Genomic DNA, 20,045 nt, shown 5'->3' with positions numbered 1-20,045 from the left:
GAAAATCCTCCCTGCTCCATGAGAGTGTAGCAGTAAAATTAGTCAATAATGTCACCAATGAAAATAGATGTCAAAATCATAAAAGATTATCTAACCAAATCCTTAATACCATAATTAATCATGATGTAAGTCATACCAACAGAAAAAAAGTCATAGGATTTTTCAATGTGTTGAAACAATGTTTGTAGAATGTAACCTTAATTCACAATGAAAACTTCCAATTTAACTTGAACTAGAAGGAAATCACCTAATAAATGATATCTACAAAAACTAACAGCATACATGATAATATCAGGGAAAACATTAGAGACATTCCCTTGCAATTGCTAACAAAGCAAGGATGCTCACTATTGCCAACCTGGTAAAGAAGGTTCCAGCCCAAGTGTAATCCGAAGCTTAATAATTGGAAGCAAAGAAATAATCGGGCACATTACTATGATTTTCACATTAAAAATTTTAACAAACAAAATAGGAAAAAATCATGATCATCTCAATAGATAAAGAAAAGGAATTTGACAAAATACAACACCCATTCATGATGAAAACTCAACAAAGTGAGTCTCAACGAAGGCCATTGATGACAAACCCACAGCTAACATCATACTCAGACAAGCTCTTAGTTGTTCACCATCAAGAACAGAAGTACAACAAGGATGTTATCCATTCTTACCACTTTTAGTGTAGTACTCAAAATCCTAGATGTTGCAATCATACAATAAAAAGAAAAGCATGCAAGTTGGTAAGGAAGAAATAAAACTGTCACTGCTTGCAGATGATGTGGTATTATACATAGAAAACCCTCCCCCAAAAAACTATTACAATAAATGAATTCAGTTAAGTTGCAGGATACAAAATCAATATGTAAACACCTGTTGCATTTCTATACACTAATTACAAAGTAGCAGAAAGGAAAAAAAACCTCCACTTATAATTGCACCAAAAAGAACAAAATACCTAGGAATAAACTTAACCAAGGAAGTGAAAACCTGTACACTAAAAACAATAAGGCATTGATGAGACATTGAAGACTACACAAATAAATAAAAAGATCTATCATGCTCATGGATTAGGAAAATATTGTTAAAATGTTCATACTACCCAAAGCAATCTACTGAGTAAATATAATCCCTATCAAAGTACCAATGGTATTTTACACTGAACTAGAACAAATACTCCTAAGATTTATATGGAATCACAAAGACCCTGAGTAGCCAAAGCAATCCTGAAAAAGAGCAACAAAGCTGGAAGCAGCACAATCTCAGATTTCAAACTATACTACAAAGCTATAGTAATCAAAAACATGTGGAACTGGCACAGAATTAGACACCTATATCAATGGAACTGAATAGAGAGCCCATACTTACATGATCAATTAATCTGGTACACAAGAGGCAAGAAGATACAATAGGGAAAAGACAGTTTCTTCAATAAGTGGTACCGGTAAAACTGCACAGCTACATACAAAAGAATAAAACTGGACCACTTTCTTACACCACATACAAAAATAAACTCAAATGGGTTAAAGACATAAATAGAATACATAAAACCATAAAACTCCTAGAATAAAAGTAGGCAGTAATTTGACATTGGCCTTAGCAACATTTTTCTAGATGTCCAGAAAGAGAAACAAAAGCAAAACTAAACTATTGGGACTACACTAAAATGAAAAGCTTTTGCACAGAGAAAGAAGCTGTCAACAAAACAACAAAGGAACCTATTGAATGGGAGAAGATATTTGCAAATCATAAATCCAAAAAGGGTTAATATCCAGAATATATAAAGAAGTTATACAAAACACCAAAAAAAAATCTAAAAAATGTACAAGGACCTGAATAGACATTTTTCCTCCCAAGAAAGAGACACAGATAGATAGCCAACATGAAAAGATGCTCAACTAATCATCAGGGAAATGTAAACCAAAACCACGATGAGGTATCTCCTCACACCAGTCAGAATGGCTAAGAAATAAATGTTGGCAAAGATGTGGAGAATAGGAACTCTCATGCATCCTTGATGGGAATGTAAACTGGTACAGTTAGTGTGGTCAACAGTATGTTGGTTACTCAAAAAATTAAAATTACCATAACCCAGTAAGTCCACTTCTGGGTATTTACCCAAATAAAAGAAAAACACTCAAAAAGACCTATGCACCCCATGTTTATTGCAGCATTATTTACAAGAGCAAAACAAGCTAAATGTCCATCAATAAATGAATGGATAAATATATGGTATAATACACACACACACACACACACACACACACACACGTGTGTGCAATATTCCATTACTTAGCCATACAAAAGAATGTGATCTTGCCTTTTGAGACAATGTGGGTGAACCTAGAGGGTATAATGAAAGTAAGTCAGACAAAGATAAATACCATATGATTACTCTCATATGTGGAACCTAGAAAACAAAACGAATGAACAAAACAAGAAAACAGATACAGATTCATAAATACAGGGAGCAAACTAGTAGTTGCCAGGGTAAGTGATAGGTGAAGGAGATTAAGAGTTACAAATTTCCAGTTACAACGTAAATAAGTCAGAGGGATAAGAGGGAATATAGTAAGATTTTAATAACTTTGTATTGTGACAGATGATAACTACACTCACCGTGCTGAGCATTTCCTAATGTGAACAGATTTTTTTTTTTAGTATTTATTTATTTTTGAGTGACAAGGCACAGTGAGGGAAGGGCAAAGAGAGGGAGGGGAAACAAAGAATCCAAAGCAGGCTCCAGGCTCTGACCTGTCAGCACAGCCCCACCTGGGGCTTGAATTCATGAACCATGGTATCATTTTTGAACCAAAGTGGGGAGGCTTAACTGACTGAGCCACCCAAGCACCCTGGCAATTTGAACAGATTTTTATAATGTGTTATGAGATATTGACCCAAAAATTAATACAAAGAGGTTGAAGACCAATAAGATCCCAGAATTTCAAGAAGGAAAAAGTGGGAGAGATTAGGGGACTTACATGGCTTTTTTCAAAATTTATTCTATAGCATTAATAATTTAAAGAGTGACAAGTCAACAATAAAGCAATTAAACTAATGAATCTCAGGAACAAATTGTCATATATGGATACATGACAGAAATGAAAGTCAGTAGGGTAGTAGGTGGGTAAATAATGTTGCAATAACTTGTTACCCGTGTAATGTTTTTAAAATTATCTTTATCTCACACCATACATAAAATTGTTTTAGATAAATTATAGACCTGAAAGTGAAATAGAACTATACAACATTTAAAAGAAAATATAGGAGAATATCATTATAAACTCAAGGTAGGGAATAATTTCCTACATAGGACGCAAAAAGAACAAAAATGGGAAGGAAGAAAAATTATTTTAAATTAAAATTTCAATCTTCTACATAATAAATGATCATAAACAAGGCTAAGAAAGAAACTACAGACTTAGAAAATATATTTGTGAGGGCAATTAATTTCCAAGGATTAGTATCGACAACGACTGATCCAAATTTTCTTTTGTGAATTTTAGATACATAAAAGTTTGTATTAAAAATGAAAAGATTTAAAATAATCATAAACCAATTTTGTGTAACCGTAAATAACATACTTGCTGAAAAATAATTATTTTGCAAAACAAAAACAGTAACTTTGACAAGTATGGTCTTGTTTTACATTTTTGCAAATCTCTAATATCTGGCTTAAAGGAAGACAGGTGGATTCTCTACTTCTGCATTCAATCTGTTGCAGTCTTATTTTGGTTTATGTATATGAAGAAAACCCAGCTCTACTCACATGAATGTGTACTTGAAAAAGTACACACACACACACACACACACGCACCTGGGAGAATGTCAAAGTCTCCCAGGTTCTCTACAGGATACTTTGAGAACTGCTATCCTAGAATAAATATTTCCCACAATTCAATAAGAAAAGGCACAGATTTCAGTAGGATAAAAAAATGGCCACAAGATATAAAGAAGCAATTCTCATAAAAGGAAGTCTAAATGCCCCCAAAACATTTGTGTACTCTTTAATAGCTTTAGTAATTAGAGAACTACAATTTAAAGTGACAATATAGGGGCACCTGGCTGGCTCAGTCAGTTGAGCATCCGACTTTATCTCAGGTGATGATCTCGCAGTTCACTAGTTTGAGCCTCCTGTCTGGCTCTGTGCTGACAGCTCATAGCCTGGACCCTGCTTCGGATTCTGTGTCTTCCTCTCTCTCTGCCCTCCCCTGCTCACACTCTGTCTCTCACACACACACACAAAAGTAAGTAAACATTAAAAATTTTTGAATGACAATACAGCTTCCACACCCACCAGACAAACCAGAAGTTTTAAATCTGGCAGTTATCAATGTTATTAAAGGCTTAAGCAATGATAACACTTATTCACTGCTGGTGGGTGAGTGGATTGTTGTTTTGGGGAGGGAAAAAAAAGTTATATTTAGGAAGGTTGCAGCCATCCATATGGTGATACACAGCAATTTCTCTTCTCGATGTTTACTCTAAAGAAGCACAAGGAGACTTGCAGAAGGTGGACCACTGAGGCATTGTACTAATAGCAAAAATTGAAAACAACCTAAAAGGCCATCCAGAGAAGAAATAGCTAAAAACAAACAAACAAAAAACTGTGGCATTTAGTACAGTGGAATTTTATATAGCAGTTAAGTAAGACCAGAGCTACATTATAAAAAAAATCATAGAAATATTTCTTCTACAATACTGAATGTTTCAGATTGATACATACAGTATACTTTTAGAATTTTTAATAATCCAGTTGACCTTTGAACATGGTTTGAATCCTGCAGGTCTACTTACATGTGGATTTTTTTAATAGAAATGCAATAACTATACTTTCTCTTCCTTATGGTTTTCTTTATTTTAAGCACATAGTACATAACACATATAATACAAAGTATGTGTTAACTGTCTATCAGTAAGGCTTCCGGTCAGCAGTAGGCTGTTTATAGTTAAATTTTGGGGAGTCAAAGTTCTACACAGACTTTAGACTGCATAGGGGTACATGCCCCTAACCTCCATGTTGTTTGAGGACCAGATGTGCTGTATTTTATGGATATATACATACCTCATATAATGTATTATATTAAAAATAAAAAAAACATGGCAAAGGAATGCATGTATCTACTTTAAAATAGTGGCTTTTGCTGGATAGATATGGAGGAATATCACAACAGGAAGAGGACCTAATAATAGGACATCACGTTCATCTTATTTTTCACTCCCCAACAGACAAAAGTAAACTAAAGCAAACATGTCTAAATGGTAGTATTTGTTAAAACTGCGTAAGTAATTGAACATTTTTTGTTATTATTTGCCCCTGTATGTAAATTTGATATTTTATAATACTTTGAACGTTATGTTATATTAAAAATCCAAGTTCACATCAGATATGACAGTGGACATAAAACATTAGTTGGGATTTAGGAATGTATCGGGAATTTTATAACATTTCTATGGTAATTTTAGGACAGTAACATTCGAATCATTTTTGAGATGGATTCACCACTTTTCAGTTGTTTATAAACATGTTCCTATATACTTGCCCCATGATTGTCCTTCTAGACAGCAGAATGCTTCTGTTCATGTTTATTGTGTCCCTGCAGATGGACAGTGTTATGAATACAAATGGATGGCCAGTGCTTGGAAAGGTTCTTCCCGAACAGTCTGGTGTCAAAGGTCAGATGGTATAAACGTAACAGGTAAACCGCCAAATTTCTTTGGTTTTTGAAAGTCTTCCTGTAACACACATGCAGTTGGTTAAACAATTAAGGAAACAAAGATACTCAAGGTATCCAAAACATGTTTCGAATTCAGTAACTAGGCTATATATAACTGGCAACCAATGACTATTTTTTAATGTTTCAATTAAATTCTCCCTCATCTAGCCATTTTAGACATTGCTGCATGAGTTTGGTTAAAATAGTCTAAATTTTCATAATTCTCAGATTATCTTTTCTAACAATTTTTATATGTGAATAACTTACCACATGCTAAATATATAGATATATATTTTGTTTCTGGATCTTCGAGACCATATACATGCAGACCAAAAGTATTACAAAGGGAGTATGGTTTTACAAATCTAAGTACCTTGATACTTAGATAATTCAGAAATCTATGTTTTAGTTTTCTATTCATTAATAGGTAAAATCTGTTGGCAAATCTCAAGCCCAGACTATCTGGGCAGCTAACCCACTCTGTCTCCACTCAAAAATTATATACTCAAAGAAGAAATCCAAATGAAAAATCTTTCTGAAATGTCCCTTGACCCAAATATACCCCCAAAGAGCTTCTCTAATCTGCAATTACTTCAAGTCTCCTTATCTAAACTGAGTAAATGCAAGGGATCTTAATGTCCCTATGAAGTAGCAAGAAACTTGGCTCCAGGTATGTACTGAACCACCTTGCAAATTTCCTAGGAAAAAAAAAAACAAGGTTGGAGCCAGAACCTCAACCTTAAACATATGACCCAAAGATCTAAGATCTCTCTTTCAACAATTTATTTGTGTAAGTCTAATCTATAGAGATCTTCATAATGCAGCAGTAGCATGAGTTTTGACAGTTAACTGCTTAGGGGAACCTGCTGACTTACTGCCATCGTTTTGACCCTCTGGCAGGGAGAGAAAGTAATGTGCATTTGGGTGTCTGTGAGTAATGTCCATTTATAAATTTAGCTGTAATATATACATCAAGATAACAGGAACAGGAATCAATATGCTTTTTGGAAAGCATCAATTTTTATATTAAATTTTAAATTACCTGCATTTATTTAAACGTAATTACTTATTTCCTCCCTATGAAAGCTGTAACAGGATATCAAATTATGTTTTTGTGAAGGTAAGATTTTATACATGACAAATCTGTATCAAGAAACCATTGATAATAGCAACCCCCAGTGGACACATATATAACAAAGAAGAGACCCCTGCCAGGAAACTCTTTGCTCTCTCTCAGTATTAGGCAGAAAATGTTCCAACCACACCACTGTTAAGAGGCATATGGGGAGAAAGAGTCCTGGGAAAGGAAGCATAGATTTTCTAAATTTGAAGTCATTTATAGAGGTGGTACATTCGACTCAAGTGTTGAAAATGATGGTCTGCATTCTTTAAACTATTCAGAGGGGCTGTTGCAGCTTCCCCAGAGGGTCCTATTACTTCTCAGGGCTTTTTTCCAAATATGGATGCAAATAATATTTGTTTGCCTTTTCTTCTACATATTAAAAGCTCTTTTCTCACTAAAATTGGGGATAGTCCCCAATGTCAAGGTAAGTCAAATTTTAAAAGACTTACTGTAGAAATCATATGTTCACCTTCTTTTTAATTCGTTAAACTATTCCATGTATTTCTTTCTAATACTCTTTGATACCAAAAAGCCAACATGTAAATGATTTGTGATAAACTCTGTATGCATTCTTCTTCCATCTTTTAGGAGTGGTAAGATTTCTTTATGAGAAATAGACAAGCATGTGAAGTATATTACCTACCTTGACTGCCTGCTTCTGTTTTATGAAGTTGTCCTTATTAGAAATCAAGATGTTATTTTCCTTTTTCTTCATGTGTTTAATGATAATAACTCAAATGTGGACATTTAACTGCAATTGCCTTGCAATGACTAACTGCTTTCCCATCACAATTTTTTTTTTGATAAATAGTGTATTTATATTATTGAGAGATAAGGCAAAGAATTAACAATAGTTAGCTTTGATTAAATCCCAGGGGATGATCAGTTCCATAAATAAAGGAAAAAACTTGCTTTCCTAAAATTCTGTTCAAGTGAGCAAGTATGGTTTGAAACTCTAAGTTCCTTCCATATCAGCAATATGGTTTTTCTAGGACATCTGTTCCCATCTTAAAACCTCACTTTTAACAACTTAAGCAGGCACACTCTACTTGAAAAGAAGAAAGAGAAGGAAGAAAAAACAGAGCTGCAATGTCAAGTTTAAACAATAACATAAATATACCTCCTAGTAGCTACAAGTGTTTTCTTTCCTCTACCCCCAAAACTCCTGAATTAGCAGGAATTGTAAATTTTCTCAAAGAAATACGCATTATTAAAGAAGAACATGTATGTGGTAGTCACGTAAATTAAAGAGACATCTCAAAGAATGTGACAACTATTTCTTTGAATAGCCAAGAAAAAAGTTAACTTTGAAGGAAAATTAAATCTGTTTTGTAATGTTGAACTGGGCCAACAGGGGGGACTAGGATAGAAATAGCCCTTGTGCAATGAGTGTTTTCAAAGCAGCAACTAAAAACCAAGCGCTTACTGAGCACTTGCTGAGTTCCAGGCTCTGTGCCATCTGCTCTGAAGAACAAGAGTCTCTGGGGCGCCTGGGTGGCTCAGTCAGTTAAGCATCCAACTTCAGCTCAAGTCATGATCTCACAGTTCTTGAACTTGAGCCCCACGTTAGGCTCTGTGCTGACAGCTCAGAGCCTGGAACCTGCTTCAGAATCTGTAACTCCCTCTCTCTTTGTGCTTCCCCTGCTCATGCTCTCTCTCAAAAAATAAGTAAATGTTCGGGCGCCTGGGTGGCTTAGTCGGTTGAGCACCAGCTTCAGCTCAGGTCACGATCTCACGGTCCGTGAGTTCGAGCACCGCGTCGGGCTCTGTGCTGACAGCTCAGAGCCTGGAGCCTGTTTCAGAATCTGTGTCTCCCTCTTTCTCTGACCCTCCCCCATTCATGCTCTGTCTCTGTCTCAAAAATAAATAAACGTTAAAAAAATAATTTTTTAAAAAAATAAGTAAATGTTAAGAAAAATAAAAAAGAGCCTCAAGTTCCTGTATAAAGTGGTCAAGGTTAACCAACTATCTCACAATCAGTTGCTCTCAGAAAAATCCATGGATTCCCAAAGTGGTTCAGGATTCAAAGACACGTCTATACAATAGTGTATTTCTATCATTGCAAGAGATGCTGCTTGTCAATGTATGATTTTCTGTTCTGCAGGGGGCTGCTTGGTGGTGCGCCAGCCTGATGCTGACAGGTCTTGTAACCCACCGTGTAGTCAACCCCACTCTTACTGTAGTGAGGTATGTGTGAATTCATTAGGATAAATAAACTAGCTTCATTATTTCTCACCCCACTGACTCTTGTACAGTCCATTCCCCCCCCCCCAAAACGCATGTCTTGAGGCCTGCAACTTAATTTCTGGACCTCTCCGTTTATCAATGTAAATAATTCTGAACGTACTTGTTTCTGTTAGAATAATTTGTGTACAGTAAAAAATGTATGTCCTTTTTTATGTAATTAAGACAGAAACTACATGTGGTAAACTTCCAAAACAATACTTCTTGAAAGCCTTCTCTTCAAGTCCTATCTGTCATGCTTTCAAAGATCACCTTATATGTGTAGAAATCCTCTTGTTCTCCTGCAGATGAGGACATGCAGTTGTGAAGAAGGATACACTGAAGTCATGTCTTCTAATGGTACACTTGAGCAATGCACACTTATCCCCGTGGTGGTGATACCCACTGTGGAGGACAAAAGAGGAGATGTGAAAACGAGTCGCGCAGTACATCCAACCCCATCCTCCAATAACCCAACAGGACGGGGAAGGACCTGGTTTCTACAGCCATTTGGGCCAGGTGAAGTGACTAGACAGTGTTGATGTAGAATCTCTTACTTATACATTTAACCATGTCAAAGGATTAAAAGAATGAGCAAGCATTTTCATATGAGCTATTAATTATTTCATCTGTACTCATTTATTCTGATACTGCCATATATTATGTTTTTACTATTATAAAAAAAGCACTCATGCTCAAAGTTCAGAGAAATGACTTTCTTCTATGGAAAAAAAATTTAGGATATTAGTTATTTTGATCTCAGACCTACATTTACAAGTATAATTACGATCATATTGAATAAAGAAATCTAACAGTGAAAATATTAATGAGGAAAAAAGTGTATTGTCATTCAGAACTGGAACAAATAAAACTGTAAAGACATTCAAGAATTTTTCATTTGACCACAGACGGGTAATAATTTGAACCTAAAATAGGAACATCAGTAATGCAGTGCTGTGCCAAGGGGCACTTGGTGGCCAGCCCAATTTCTATCAGCTCTTCCGTTTGATAAACTGAAGTAATCAGAACCTGTACTAGCATCAGATACAGAAGGGCAGGGATGGAGCCTTCCTGTCTAGATGGGATGATCTAAATTTGAAGACTGACCAGACCCCTGTCATATTAAACAGACATTCTTAATGTGTCTAGTAATGGACTTGAAGCCAATACAGGCAAAAGCTTGAAGGTCTAATAAAATGCTATCCCTACTCTGCATACTTTCTCTCCCCAGTTGAAATCAACTATATGCTTATTCCTGGAACTAACGCTGGTGCTTAAAATTGTGCTATTGGGGCGCCTGGGTGGCGCAGTCGGTTAAGCGTCCGACTTCAGCCAGGTCACGATCTCGCGGTCCGTGAGTTCGAGCCCCGCGTCGGGCTCTGGGCTGATGGCTCAGAGCCTGGAGCCTGTTTCCGATTCTGTGTCTCCCTCTCTCTCTGCCCCTCCCCTGTTCATGCTCTGTCTCTCTCTGTCCCAAAAATAAATAAACGTTGAAAAAAAAATTAAAAAAAAAATAAAATAAAATAAAAAAATAAATAAAATTGTGCTATGAAGGCTATATGGTAGGTAACATCATGATGGTGTTTCTTACACCAAGAGGAATTGCTAGTTAGTGACCAAAGGAAATCTCCAGGCAAAGCCAGGTGCAGTCTACCTTATACTTGTTAGAAACATGAGAAAAGAAAGAATCCTCATAGCTAGCACATCTCTCTTTGGAATGTATTAAGTCAAAACACTTTCCCTTACTGGAGAATCATTATTAGGATTTTAAGTATTTTCAGTTTTGGAGTGAGGTAGCTCAAATACTGTGATTTAACCACATTATCCCTGCCTTGGTAAGGTTCTTAGCTGAAATACAATATATTTTGCAAAGCTGACTTGTCTTTGCAAACACGGGAAACTCTTCTCTCAGTATTCAAGATCGTGGACCAGCAAATGGCTGTTAGCAATTGTGACCTTGAATAAGAATCCATGCGGATCTCCTCAAATCAAAACTGGTTTTTAAAAAGAGTGTTTAAGTTTAATATATAGCTTTCCTAAAGTGAGTATTTTAGTATATTAAAAAGGTTTATGGGGGCGCCTGGGTGGCGCAGTCGGTTGAGCGTCCGACTTCAGCCAGGTCACGATCTCGCGGTCCGTGAGTTCGAGCCCCGCGTCGGGCTCTGTGCTGACGGCTCAGAGCCTGGAGCCTGTTTCCGATTCTGTGTCTCCCTCTCTCTCTGCCCCTCCCCCATTCATGCTCTGTCTCTCTCTGTCCCAAAAATAAAAAAACGTTGAAAAAAAAAAAAAAAATTTTAAAAAAAAAAGGTTTATGTTCTTAAAAAGTACATTTAGGCATTGTTCTTGGTTTTTGAGGAATTCAAAGATTATTTGTTGAAGAACTCTCAGGGCAGATTTTAAACCAGTGTCTAATTTTTTAAGTCTTTAGAATTGAAAAGAAGGCTATTTAGAATATTAACAGATTGTTTCCAACTAATGGACCCCCTGGGTTGATCCAGCTTCAGGCAGAAAAAAACATTTGTTTTTGATGCCTTCCAAATATTAAATAAACCAGAGTGTCTCGGAAGTCCATTTGCCCAATCTATAATTTTTGCACCAATAGCACCTTTAATTTTATGTATGCAACAGAAAATATATGTTGATGTGAGTTTCAGATTAAGTTAGGTAAGGTTATTAATACTATCTTCTAGTTGAAGTTTATTCTCAACACAAAACTAAGAAGTTCAAAGAAAATAAGTCCAGAAAACCAAATTAGGGAAGTTCCTGTCTTGCCTAATTCCATATAATAGAAAAGTTAGAAAAAAATTATTCAGAGTTAAGAAGTTATATGTTATAATCAAACTTGGCTATTTTCGCAAATGATGTTGTCAAATGAACCTTAAAATACAGTGTAAGTGTAAATTAGATAAAAGATTAATTCTAAAAAAATGTTGAATAGATTCACTTTCAATTCATCTAGGGAAAAAAAAGGCTAAAGTGACAAAATTTATGTTCAAATACCTGTCTGCATCAACCCTAAGCTATTGGACTTTCTTGAAATTGCATTATTTTTCTTCTTGTAATTGCCATTCTTAGAGTGAAAATCAGAACAAAATGTTTATTTAGCATTACACACATATTTGATTTGAACTAAAATTTAGTTAAGCAGCAGCAAAAATTTAGGCATATAAACTTGAAATCTGAACACAAATTTAATTGAAAACATTATTTCTTTGCCTTTCAAGTCTCATTGATAATTTACCTTTAATGAAGCAGCATCTAACTCATAGTAGCAGCGTTGCATTCATCATTAACTGTGCCTAAGCAATAATTCATTTTGTTTTGAAACAATGTGGTCATATGTGGCTGGTCATTGGTCATAGTTAAAGACTGTCTCATATATATATATATATATAAATATATAATCACACACCAAACTAATGTAAATTAATGACTAATATCCATTCTTCTTAGATGGGAGACTAAAGACCTGGGTTTACGGTGTAGCAGCTGGGGCATTTGTGTTACTCATCTTTATTGTCTCCATGATTTATCTAGCTTGGTGAGTAACTATTTCACAATCTAAGGGGGCACAACAATCTATTTCAGCAAAAATACTGTCGGTTGACCATAACACAGGAACAGCAAACTATATCAAATAAGTATTCCACATTGAGTGTTCGTCTGCAATTCTAAATAAAAATGGCTTCTGTCATAGTTGGTCTAAAACCTACCAAATCTGAGCCATTTGAAATCTGAAAATGAGCCAGAGCTGCGCCAGGTCATCTTAAGTGTGTTCTCCTTGGTTCTGCAAGAGAATACTGCTTCATATGCTTACGGTGAACTCCAGACTGATCCTCAGTTACCACTGGAGGAAGAGATTATGGTCATACCTAATCCGATTCAACTACCTTTTTAAACATTATAAATTATGTATTATTTACAAAGATTTCTGCTCAAATATAAATGACTATACTACAGTATTTCCATTGTTAGTACCAGAGGAATTCCATTTGATAATTCACTTTTATAAGATAATAAAATACGGGAGGAGTTCTTTTTCAATTTTATTCAGACCATACCTAAGAAATTCAAAGATACCAGAGTATCCAATTCTAAGATTGAATTTAGGTCATACAGGCAATTAGCAACTTTATCAATACATTTCAAAGTTTGTCATTTGAAACAGTAAAATTTACAAATGATTCTTTCTCCTATTGTTGTTGTGTTGTTTACAGCAAAAAGCCAAAGAAACCCCAAAGAAGGCAAAACAACCGACTGAAACCTTTAACCTTAGCCTATGATGGAGACGCAGACATGTAAAATATAACTTACCCTGGCAACAACCAGTTTCAGATTTCTGACTTTGCAGTAGACATCCAGAAGCCACAAAGCTCTTCATACTGTGTGAATTAAAATGCAATGTAACTTTTTAAAAGAGCATCAAAGAAAGGAGTGAAAATCACAGTGCCATTGGAGATATTAAGACAGTACCACTTACAAAAAAACAAAACAAACAAACAAAAAAAAACACAGCCCTGAGAATTCTAGGAGTTTTAGTTGAATACATGCTGCATTCTAAGTTTTCTGTGATCTTTTCTGAAATCTACCAACTGACAATTCACATTCATCTCTAAAATATGGTTGTGGAATTGTTCAGTTAGGATGCCTGATCCAAGCCTCTGTCGGCAGTGTTAACCCGTAACAACATTTTAGCATGAAGAGTTTATACCAAGATCTCTACAATACTATAGTGAAGCATAACAACATGTATACGCAATTGAATGATACACATTACTACGTCAGACTATGTACTTGTTAATAAGCAATTTTAATGGTGAATAAAAGATAAGCGAATAAAAGATAAGCTCTAAGCGGAGCAGAAAATCCATTGAGTAAATTCAGCATCTTGGTCGTTGATGATAGCTTTCATTAACCTGCATTTCAGAGGCAAAGACTTTCTTCTAAGAATTAGTTCGTGTCTTTCTCCAAAATACGAATGCTGGACATGTACTAGGATCTTAGAGAAAAAAAAAAGTCAAGTTCAGTATTTTATAGTGGTTATTGTCTGGAAAACTTATTTGCTTGTGTTAATATATTTCTACTTTCCCTAATTTTCAAACTGGTTGCCTGCATCTCTTTTGCTATATGGAAGGCACATTTTTGCACTATATTAGTGCAGCATGATAGGCACTTAACCAGTATTGCCATAGAAACTGCCTCTTTTCATATGGGATGAAGACATATGTGCTCAGAGTGTCATGGAGACATTTGCAAGTTCTTGTATTCTAAAGAGTACAAAGTTCAGTTTGGATGGCAACAGGATGGAATTCGCTATTACATCTGCTGTATACACTCTTCCTCATTGCTGCAGCCATTGCGAAATCAACCACATGGCAGGGATTTAAATGTTCAAATCCCGAACTCATTAACCTTTCAAAAGATGGATCTCTCTAGTTGGTTTTTAATTGTACTTTGAAGGCTGTTTATGACTAGATTTTTATATTTGTTATCTTTGTTAAAAAAAGAAAAGAAAAGAAAAAAAGGAGCTGGTTGTCTTTTTAATTTTGAGCAGATGGAGAAAATAAGGTCTTGATAATTTTTGTAACTAAAAGGAATCAAAATTGTGTGTTGACTCTTCTTTTTCCTGATTCACATTCTTCGTTTCATGTCAAATGTATCCATGGTTGTGTCTTTCTTACTACCAAAATTTGAAGGAGTCTTTGTATGAGACTAAAATTTTCAAGAGAGAATAAGTGTTTTGCCCAGGGCTTTGTTAGATATCTAGACCAAGGGTCGCAAACTTTTTCTGTCAAGGCCCAGATAGTAGAAATTTTCAGCCAGGTCTTTGTCACAACTTTCAATTCTGTCATCAGAAGAATGCAGGTGTAGACAATACACAGTACATAGAAGAATGAACACGGCAGTTTCCCTAGTAAACCTCCCATTATAAAGACAGTCATCAGGTCACATTCATTTGCAGGTTGTGGTTTGCTGACCACTGGTCTAGAAGTTTTTTCAGTGCTTACCTCTTAATTGTGTCATCTTTTGTTTTCATTCAATTACCTTAGAATATGAGAACTGTTTAATTTCAAAAGTGAAAAGGAGTAATTCAACTTTTTCACTGTTTTGGAAGTAGTTGTATTTTTCAGAGATGTAGCCCTGGGAAAGGCACAGTGAAGTACTATCTATCTGATTTGGTAGACTTCTTGTGTGTGAAAAGAAAATTCAAAAGGTGCCATTAAAAAGCAATTCCATTTTTCAGGCAACATTTACTGCAACAACATTTGGTAGAGGGGAGGACATTAGGTTTTCAGGTCTTTTAAAAATAGTATAATAAGCTATTTTATCTTAAACATAGCTGTGTTGCTATAATAGTGGTTTAGACTAGCTGTTTTACATTCATAGTAGAGTTTGAGCTCCCCCTGCTGTTCATTGGATTATTTGCAAAGATTACAAAAAACATCAGATTATCAGATGTTGTTGCCTCAAAAATTAACAAATTTCTACCTATTTCACTAAGAAATGTAGAAAGCACTAATTCCTTATTAAACATTCACTGTATTAGGCAAAGCAAATCATTTAAAAGCAAATAGGTGGTCACAAAGATGAGAATTTTACTTTAAATCAAAGATTTAAACAAAAAAAAACTCATAAAAACAAATTCCATTGCATCTGTCTTATTGAAGAGAAGGAATAAAAATCATATGATTGTTCTAAAACTGTGATCGTCAGTGTATGCACTCAGGGGTCTTCCAGATAATCCTCAAGTTGATCTCTTTGAATAAAATGAACTCCATTTGTACAAAATGGTTGAGAAATAATCTGCAGTTACTTGAAGAATTTAGCTAACAGCCTTATAAAACGCGTGCAGCACCTACTAACTTTGAAGTTACTGAATAGAATAAAATAGCATTGCACAAAAGCTATACTTCTGATACTGTAAAAGGTCACTAATTCAGAAGGCAGATCAGTATCGTGTAACCCATATATTAAGAATGAACTGATCAAAATTAATTTTATGAAAATACATTATTCATAAATTAGTTACATTTTACAACACTATATATATGAAGGAGACTGGGTTCAATGTGACCTAACACTAGGGAACGTATTAGAAGTTCACTGTTAGGATAAATACTGGGTGGCCTCTTGTTACAAAGATGGAAGGCAAGACATGTAGCCAGCTGGCTATTTTGGACAAATGAAGGTTACTATATTCATGTTTACAACATGAAAATAGCCTTAGTTTTGTTCCTGGCATGAGGCAATAATGAGTGAAGTACGTTACTGGAATGTCATAAATATTTTATTCCTCCTGTTCAATTCTAGCAGTTCAGGAGGGGGATATACTAGTAACTGGTCCGTTGACACTTTTGCCTTACCAAAATGACCTGTGAGCCCACAAAAGATTTAGAACTACTGCTCTATAAACATGAAGGTCTGTTTGGTTTAAAAAAAAAAAAAAAAGAAAAAAAGAATGACACAGTATTATACTATTTTGTTGGATTGTTTCAATAGAAATCACACAAAATTGGCACAACTGATCTCTCTTTAGAGGGTGATTTGCTTCTCTATCACTAATCTAGGATATGGACCAGAATTCTTATTTGAAAGCCTTTTTGAAGACACTATAGTGTAGCTTCAAGCTAATTTAGAAAGGAGTGCATAAAAGCATGCTCTTAATTATAACAAAGCACAAATCACTTATGACAAAACAAATACTTCTTGAATTATCACATGTAAGATACTCTGCTAGACACTGTAAAACAATTAGTCATGACTTTTGTATGGAAGACATTCAAAAAAAGGAATTATGTTTAATGAGTGAAGAAGTTACTTAAATCACCCTTTACTCGATTTGTCTCTAGTGTGAGATTTTTACCTTGTGTAATGTCCATGACTCAGGCCATGCTGTTAGGCTTTTGCTGTAACCCTCCTTTGCCCTCAGGTAGGTGGCAATGCTCATTGTGGCTTAATCAGAACACTGTTAAGTTCCTGGACATTCCAAGATAAAGCCACATATGCAGAACTTCTTACAGGAAGTAACATCTCTCAGTAACCTCCTCTAAATCTCTGTACCCATTGCTCCTTTATGATCATTTTCTCTGGTGTCTCTCTGCTCTCTTAACAACAATGTTGTCTACTTTTCTCAGAACCGCCATCTACCAATGCATGCTCAAAGTGTTAAGTAAGGGGGGGAAAGATGAAGCTATTTCTTACCTATTACAGTCCAAGTGTCACTTAGAGTGTGAACATCTCGATTCAAACAAAATGTAAGATGTAGAAGACATACCCCCCTCAAAAAAAAAAAAAAGACTTTCTGTAAAAATGTCAATTTCTATCCTCTTGAGTATGACCCAGTTATCTCTTCCTCCTCCTCACCTCTGTGCTCATGTCCCACCCTGTTAAGAGAGGAAGGCAGGTCTGTACCTTACAGAAAGGAGAGCCCCTTCTTGGGCTTAGTGGGAGTTTGAATAGATTTGTAAGAATCATGCTTCCAAAATCATCTGAGATGTATGTGTAAAAGTATTGCCAAATTCAAACGTGTTTCTTGTTCTATTTCCCACCAAGTCCGAAGGTGTTGAAAGGGAGAGCCGTACAGGAAAGAATTTGTGAAGAATCTTGTCAGCAAGTGAGCTTTCTTAGGTCTAGTTTACATGTGAGAATACAACATCTGCCTGTCCCACCTGGTCCCATCTTCAGGTAGCCATGACTACAGAAGAGGATTTCGGCCCCTTAAACTGGAGTGTGGGCCTAGCAAGCATGACTCTTCATAAAAAGGATGTTTTGCAGTGTGATTATGGTAATTCTCTGTCTAGCAGGGACACTGAAAATGGTTATGTCTACTTTATTGAGTAAAACATGCTAAGTGGATAGAGTTAACGTTGTAGTTTTATGTTTTCATGCTTCTACCCAGCCAGATCTGAAAACGAGCAGTATACAAAAACTTTTAGTTTGTGGCAGTCATGTTTTCAGCAATCAAAATCTCTAGTCTATTTAGAATGTAAAACTGTCAGTCTTGTGTTTCGTAGACTTTTTTTTCTTAAAAGCAATAGTTTCTAGAGCATCTACTTTGAAACTTCAATGAAATTTTCACAACTATTTTTCAGCAATCTATGTGTGTTTGTTTTTAAAAAGTAAACATTAAGATCCCCTCTCTGGTACTTTTTCCTGCCTATTTGTAGCACAGAGATTTGAAGAGATCAGTATCTGTCATTGTAAAATATAACTTTATTAAATTTGCAATATGTCTTTATATAAATTATAATCCCCTAAGTGTTTTTTGTTAATTTAATTACCTGAATATTTATTTTGTTTAAATAAGGAGGCAGCTGTCTAAGAAGTTTTTGTTAATATTACTTTGTAAATTGTGTAATGTAATTTATTTTAAATTATGTACATTTCTTTTTTAATGCACAAGATGTCTATGTACAATTACAGATTTGAAAATAATGTCACTAGCTTTATTCAGTTAATACAGATGGCATGTGAAGATGTAATATGCTTTTTTACATTTTCATATGGGTTATTTGTAAATACGTTGCCGACAAACATAAACATGGAAATCATTTTCATTCTACTCAAGTGTACTTTTTAATTTGCATCATTTGCTGCTCATAGGTGGGTTAAAAATATATATATTTCAGTGAATATCCAAACACTTTTACTGCTCTATTGCCTGTTCCTGAATCTTTTTTTTTTTTTTAATAACTCTAGTGGAGAAAGTTCAAGAGACGCAAACCTTAACTTTAAAAGTCTGCTGAGGCCACCACATTCATCATTGTGGACAAATGACCTGTTGGTGTCCAGTCAATTAAAAGAGCACCAGCAGAGGATAATAAGACACTCTCGAACAGAGTGCAACACTAACTGCCCCCTCAGTTGGAAGGCACATCCCTCCCTGTGCCTTTCTCCTTATGTCTACTAATAAAAGACCAAACCTATCAAACAAGGTAGGAGGTCACACATTAACAAATTATGATTCCCCCAGTTTCCAAATTAAGATGCCCACATTCACAAAATCAGAAAGGGATGTGTAAATTACTGCCAGTGAAGCTAGGAGTAAAAACATTTTCTGAAATAGCTGTTTGCCGCAATATAATTAAGAAGGGAACCCTTAAACTTCATATATGATACCCCTCAAAATATGCAGCTAGCCTCAAGTACTTGATGGAAAACTCATTTTCAGTCTCCTTATATTCCATATTGTTCATGACAACTGAATCTAAATGAAAACATGTTTCAATCACCCAGATAATTCTTTTTTATGTATCTAGATATGCAGTGTCAAATTACTAACTTCAGGTTTTATGTTGCATCTCCAGTTTATGTCCTGCAAACACAAACATGAACATGACTGGTCTATATTCCATATTTGCTTCTTCTAAGTACCTAGTGATTTCTGTCATTAAACTCCGAACATACTCCAAAGAAAAGCCAACACACACTTCAAAGTACAGTTCACATCAGTGTCCATTACTCTCCAAAGATACTAAGTACATACAAAATGTTTAAATGCAGTCATGCTTTCTATTATTGCAGGGTTTGTTGTTTTTTTTTTTTTTTCCAGATGACCTTCCCTTCCCCTTTCCACCTTACTCCATAGCATCTCCCTGCTAAGGCAGCCTGATTTAACAATCTGATGTGGGTCCTGCCATGTTTTTCTTCTTGATCATATAATCTTCTAAGTATGATGTGAACAGGGGAAGGAAGAGAGAAAGAGAAAAATGGGCTGAATTTAGTAGATACAATAGAAATCGGTTTCCATTTTTTATGTATTACTGTTTTCAAACAAGTAAAAAGGCCTTTGCCCCCTCCCAAATTTCATCAACACCTAAGGCAAATCTCACCATTTTTTGGTCACAATTTGAGTTATGACAAGACCCAAATCCATAGAAAATACTAAAGACTCCACAAAAAATTATTAGAAATAATAAATGAAGTCAGTAAAGTTGCAGTATAATACACAAAAATAAGTTGTGTCTATACACAAAATAGCAGAAA

General features: G+C 35.3%; 1 protein-coding gene across 1 annotated transcript in view; it reads left to right on the top strand.

Moving 5' to 3' along the window:
- Window positions 1-13,361, top strand: part of THSD7A (thrombospondin type 1 domain containing 7A) — a 434,259-nt gene extending 420,898 nt beyond the window's left edge. The window contains exons 24-28 of the mRNA XM_047097264.1: window positions 5,600-5,695; window positions 8,941-9,023; window positions 9,368-9,578; window positions 12,513-12,600; window positions 13,277-13,361. Coding sequence (XP_046953220.1) covers window positions 5,600-5,695; window positions 8,941-9,023; window positions 9,368-9,578; window positions 12,513-12,600; window positions 13,277-13,361 — 563 coding nt within the window. The remainder of the gene's footprint in view (window positions 1-5,599; window positions 5,696-8,940; window positions 9,024-9,367; window positions 9,579-12,512; window positions 12,601-13,276) is intronic.
- The last annotated feature ends 6,684 nt before the right edge of the window (window positions 13,362-20,045 follow it).

The sequence above is a fragment of the Lynx rufus genome, unplaced genomic scaffold (assembly GCF_022079265.1).
Source record: "Lynx rufus isolate CCGP_SWC_20201006 ecotype Redwood Valley unplaced genomic scaffold, mLynRuf1.p SCAF_4, whole genome shotgun sequence".
NCBI classification, from domain to species: domain Eukaryota; kingdom Metazoa; phylum Chordata; class Mammalia; order Carnivora; family Felidae; genus Lynx; species Lynx rufus.
The sequence above is the reverse complement of the archived record's forward strand: the minus strand, read 5'-3'. Positions and strand labels throughout refer to the sequence as shown.